At 32.9% G+C, this 6351-nt stretch overlaps 1 protein-coding gene across 1 annotated transcript; it reads left to right on the top strand.

Annotated features, from left to right (window-relative positions):
- Positions 1-276: 276 nt before the first annotated feature.
- On the top strand, positions 277-5966 carry LOC108525160 (cilia- and flagella-associated protein 47-like; the record flags this gene model as incomplete). Its single annotated transcript, XM_017866223.1, has 3 exons — positions 277-365; positions 3005-3116; positions 5862-5966. Coding segments are annotated over exons 1-3 (306 nt in total), but the record flags the coding sequence as incomplete, so codon positions are not given.
- Positions 5967-6351: the final 385 nt, after the last annotated feature.

The raw sequence follows: 6351 nt of genomic DNA, 5'->3' as shown, positions 1-6351 counted from the left end.
ATGTTTATTGATCCAGCAGGCATTTATTAAACAGATATTAATGACAACACTGCTTTTCTTGAATAATGAAGTGATTTTCTCAACCAAAATGAAGATTTAAAATACATGTACAAAAAGAGTAGTACATGTTACAGAGCAGTTGTCAAATGTTGTATTTAAAACCAACTATTTATACGAGTTTGGGGTGTACTTCTTCTGCTAAATTTATTACACAAACTAAAACTGCTGACAAAATTTTATGTATTTCTCTCCACCAGCATTATTTTTCAGCCTGAAATGGCTGAAGAGTTCTGGTATTTACTGAAATTAACTATTGAATTACCAAAACCAACCACAATGCCAGAAATACGGTGCGACCTTGGCAAGTAAGTTCTACTTAATAGATAAAGTTATTGCTTGCAAGAAAAATAGTTAATCTATTATAATATTGTTATAATGCATTCAGTTTCTAAAATGAAAATAAATATGTCTTTAGTCATTGATTTTTTTTCCCCTAGGGAAGGTTTGATATGCAAACTACACTGTGGAAAACTTGTCAAAGAAAACAAACCAGGACTTAGCAAGGAAAGAGTTTTATTCAAAAGGATTATTACAAGGGATAAAAGAGACCATTGCAATAGGGAAAGACTCCCATTAGAAGTCTACAAGGGTCTGCAAAATCAAACAGAAAAAAGTTTGTCTTTTATAAAGTAAAGGAAGGACAAGCAGATATAGACAGAATCTTTGGAGGGAAAGCTGGACGAGCAAGGGAAAATGGCCAGTGATGTCTAACAGGAAAAGGGTTTTACTGTGGTCAGCTAATTCCCAGAAGCTGAGAAAGGGTCATGTTACTTTGTGTGTCTGCATGCTTGTTTAGGCTGAGGGACAAGCAGAGTTCAGGGGCTGGTGGGAAGGAGAGAAACCTGGCAAAAGTTTCCTCAAGACAAAACAGAGGTAAGCAATGAACAACTGTGAACATTTGGTCAGTGAGTTAATGCCATGATCCCTTGAGATATGACCATTCCTATTTAGATAGTTGAGTTCCTACTATTTATCAAGTTTGGTGCTGGTAAATAGGGGTAAACAAGGCATAATCCCTACTTTTAAAGAGTATACACCCTAATGAGCAAATTAGTGCCTTTTAACTAATTTCTCTCCCTTGTCACATCAAAAGAGTGTTGCATTCTTCCAGTACATGCTCTTTAGCCGCAACAATGACATTTGACAATTTTTTTCTTATAATAGCATAGATACCCAGTATGAAAANATTGGTAATATATGAAGCAGATGCTTACCAAAAAATGATGAGAAATCTGTCATGATTTTTAGTGTATTTTATTCATTATAATTAATGAAGTTTTGGTTATTTTCATTGAATTTCTTCATATGTCCCTGGTGAAAGAACAAATTCATGATTTACAGAGACTTGTTAAATTTGTAGTCTAGAATCATAAAACTGACATATAATGTTCTTTTTAAGGTGAATCATTTTGTGCATATACTTTATATAAAAATAAGAAAATGGTGCTTTATTTGAATTACATAATTTGAATTTATGAACTGAATTCTGCTCAGCACATATTACCTAATTTTCCTGTGTCACAGGGCCATAACATTGTGAAAAATAATATATGTATGGTGATTATTCCATTCTTTTTATTACAGATTTGATACCTAAATATTTTAATCTTAATTACTCTATGTTGTTAGCAAGAAACAGTAAAGAGCTATGAAAAACTATACATAGATAAAATTATGTTATTATGTTATACTTTAACATTACAAAAAATGAAGATGACAAGTTGGATGCTGTACATTAAAAACCGTTAGAATTGATAGTTGAGAGTTATGAACACTCATTTATTATTTGCTTAGAGCATAGTCACATATTTTGGGCATTTACTCATCATCAATTCGGATCTTGTTAATGTTATGAATGAAAACTTTGTGCGTTTATTACTCTATTATTACAACTAGACTGTGTTAGCTGTTTTGGCTGGATTTAGCATTTGTAAAACAATAAGTAAACATTATTCCTAAAACTGGAATATATTCTAATATCTAATATGGGATAACATTAGGTCTCAAAAATAGAGAGCCAAGGATTATTTAATTTAGTAAAATGTCATTAGTTCATACATAATTATTTTGATTTTGAAACTAAAAGAAGTCATTATATTAGCTTCCTAGGGTTGCCATAACAAGCACCATAAACTAGGTGACTTAAGACCACAAAAAATGTATTGTCTCACAGTTCTGAAGGCTAGAAGTTTAAAATCAAGGGTTCACCATGACCATGCTCCTTCTGAAACCTGTAAGGGATAATTCTTTGTCTCTTGTAGCTTCTATTTCTTCTTCTTTTTTTTTTTTTATGTTTTAGAGACAGGGTCTTGCTCTGTCACTGAGGCTGGAGTGCAGTGGCACAATCATGGTTCACTGCAGCCTCAAACTCCTGAGCTATAGCAATCATTCTGCCTCAGCCTCCCAAGTAGCTAGGACTACAGGCAAGCCACCATGCCTGGCTATTTTTAAAATTTTTTGTAGAGATAGGGTCTTGCTGTGTTGCTCAGGCTTGTCTTGAACTCCTGGCCTCAAGTGACCCTCCAGACTCAGCTTCCCAAAGCACTGGGATTACAGGCATGAGCAACTGTGCCTGGTCTCTTTTAGCTTCTTGTACTTGCCAGCATCCTTTGGCTTTCTGTGACTTGTAGATACATCACTCTAATCTCTACTTCCACTATTACATGGCCATCTTCTGTGTATCTTCACATGATTCTATTTACAAAGACACGAGTCATACTGGATTAAGGGCCTGTCTTACTCCAATAAGACATTATCTTAACTAGTTATATATGCAGTGACTCTATTTCCAGATAATATCACATTCTGAAGTACTAGGAATTAAGACTTCAATATATCTTATGGGGTGGCATATTTTAATTCTAGGGGTCATCAAGTTTATGGAATTAACACTAAATAAGTTTATGAATACCAGCAACTTTACTGGCTTTTTTTTTTCTCCCAGGCATGTCACTCAGATCATTCCCTTGGTTAATCATACACATGAAACCTTAATATTGCACGCAACAAACAGTAATCCTGATAATTTTGTCCTGGATATTAATGGAAAATCACAAGTAAGTAAATTCAGAGAGCCATTAAATTTACTGCTGCTGAAGTATTTTCCAATTCTGATTTGGGGACACTGGTGGAGTATTATCACTTGAATTATTACTAAGAATTTAAATTTCTAAAATTTAAAAATTGAATTTTATACGCCCAGCATGGTGTCTCATGCCTGTAATCCCAGCACTTTGGGAGGCTAAGGCAAGCAGATCACTTGAGGCCAGGAGTTTGAGACCAGCCTGGCCAACATGATGAAACCCCGTCTCCACTAAAAATACAAAAATTAGCCAGACGTGGTGTCACGTGCCGGTAATCCCAGCTACTCGGGAGGCTGAGGAATGAGAATCGCTTGAACCCAGCCTAGGCAACAGAGCAAAACTCTGTCTCCAAAAATAACTTTTAAAAAAAAGGAATTTATTTTATATACTTCTCCCCTTGAATTTTAATTTATCAACAAAACAATATCATGTTAATATAAATTTTGTAAATTATATATGCTAGAGTCATGCTCATGATTTCTTCATTCTAATAAATTGCTTGTGTTTTCTTTCTCACCATTTTAATAATCAGTTTTTGTAACAGTTTCCAGTATTATGATTATTAACTCTATTGTCATTATTTGTTATTAGGGCTCCAAGAGTTTAGTTGTTTTCTAGCCTTTCCTGAGTTCTTGCCCATCCCCCATTCCTCACCCCTGACACAGACACATACTTTCAGACAATGCTGACAACTCTACCCCTCTCTGCTTTTTTCTCTGCCCAACTTTCTCATTCTTAGATCCTGGCAGAGGCTAGGTCCAGTCAATGACACTAAATCACTCTTCTCCTTCCTGCAAGTTACAAAATAAGATCCTAAGGTTTAGCATGACTGTCTCTGTTTCTAAAGCATAGGACACCATTTATTTGCAGTGAGTGTCATACTTTCAGGTAACCATCAAAATGATAATTCCAGTAGACTGTTTTTATCAACGGACTTCAAAGTAAATCATGAAGCCCTGCTCGTAGATATAGTATTTAAATAAAGGCTTTTACATTTGTTGTTTAATGATTAACAGGTCTACACTTTGATTTATTTATTTCTATCTTAACATCTGTCTCTTGTCAGTTACTGATTGCCAGCATATGTAATGATATGAAAGTAGTTCTTAGCTATCATAATATGTCAAATTAGAAATCACTAATTACTATATTGCTAAAATTGGTGTATATGCTTTAATCTTAAAAAGAGTGTATTAAAATGTACACACATTATTGTATCATTCAATACATTTTTCCATAAATTATATAAAGTCTGATATTCAGGATATAATTTGCATATTACTGAAATTCCTCATTAGATAGTGGTGTTTTTGTATCCTGTATGTCTCTACTTTTGGAGAACAATCTAATCTGTGGTCCAAGGGAAAATAAATGTAATATATTGCACATCCAAACTTACATTACATAATCAAGAATATAAACTCTGTTTTAACATTTCCAACCATTACTTTCTAGTCCGTTAATTCTTCTATTCATTTATCAGACATTATTGATCACTGAATATATAATTAACTCTAATATTAGAAAACAACTCAAAAATTTATTTATGAGAAAAATACTATCACATTTTAGAAAGAAAATTGGAACACACATTAATTGTAATGATAATAAATGAAAAATATATAGAGAGAAACATCTATATATTTATATCTATGGAGAGAATAAACTATTTTTCCAAGTTTTCTAAGTTGAAGGACTATATAAAATACAATTTTACTTATTTTTGCTAAATCTGACAGTGAAATTAATAATCCTAAAGTGTATATTAACTGATAGTCCTGAAACATTCAAGATATCAGAGAGAGAGCCAGCCTGAGATAAAAATATTAGATGTAGATAAACCACAATTGTATAATAAACAGGTGACTCCATTTTAAATATAAAATGAAATTTCCATTTCATATATAATTATCACAGTTTATTGGGCATCAACAGCTGTATTCTAAAAGGATTGAAAATACTGCTTAACTATAATTTTGCCTTTTCAGAGTTTTCTGGCAAAATATATTAGTGTAAAATAGTAGACTTCCTTTTCATACATGTGCCACTCATGCTATCATTTTGTAAGTGTTTATCTTCAAATTAAATTATTTCCAGTGTAGCATTTCGATTACATAATATACTCAAGCCCTTATTATATTGTAATGGAGTCACTGGCTTCTTTCACAGTCTCTAAGGAAGTAACTTAAACTAATACTGTACAGATGCAAATTATCCTAGCAGGTCACACCTTGAATGTGTACAAGATAGGAAGAAGAGAAAAATTTCCTTGCACATTAAAGAAGCATGTCTTACACCTTTGCTTAGAAACAGTTCATTTCTTTTGATATTACCAAAGCAACAAATTAAGTTACTGGTGGTTTGACATATACCTTGGGATGGCAATATGCTATGGGATCTTACATAAAATGTATATGTCTTTTATTGAAGGTTTGAACTCAGCTTTGAAAATTAACCCTGACTTCCTTTTACAGAATGAGTCCTCCATGTGGTGATTATCTTGGATAAGAACATGATGTGATCACCCCTAAACACTCTTTAACACGGGCCCTTTGAACAGTATTCCAGGAGCAGACACACTGAGAACAGATAATGTGTGCAAGGCAACACATTAATCACACAAACATTGACCCTGCATATACCTAGTACACAAATATACCAACTCAAACCAAATGGGTACTAATTTTTGTTCCTCTTTTCCTTTTTCCATTTACACAGCGGATCATATCTCCTCACTCCACCACAGACGTACCTGTTCTCTTTTATCCTTCTGCACTTGGAAGAGCTGATCATCAAGCTTGCATCAACTTCTACTGTACTCAGGTATGATAGAGTATTCTTGGACCAAGCCACGTTAATTAAATTTTAAATCAATATATAAATAAATATAATTCATCATTCATTCAATTATCATATTTTACAAGTAAAACAAGTTAATTATGAGTTAATTAGTTAAATGATTTTGTAAAATACAATATGCATTCTATATATGTAGACATCTGAAGAAGGTTATTTTTAAATAAATAGATCAGTGGAATGAAGAGAAATATATACCCAGATTTAAAACACAGATATTTTAATGTACATGTCAAATCACTGGCATTTATGTTAATTTTCTGACTTGAGTTTTACTACTCAACTTTCCATAAACTTAAATATAAAATATAGAGTGCAATTTGTAAATATTTGTTATTTTTTTCCACTGCAT

Source organism: Rhinopithecus bieti, unplaced genomic scaffold (assembly GCF_001698545.2).
Source record: "Rhinopithecus bieti isolate Rb0 unplaced genomic scaffold, ASM169854v2 scaffold_12092, whole genome shotgun sequence".
In the NCBI taxonomy this organism is placed as follows: Eukaryota; Metazoa; Chordata; class Mammalia; order Primates; family Cercopithecidae; genus Rhinopithecus; species Rhinopithecus bieti.
Note: the sequence above shows the minus strand (reverse complement) of the source record. Positions and strands in the feature narration are given on the sequence as shown.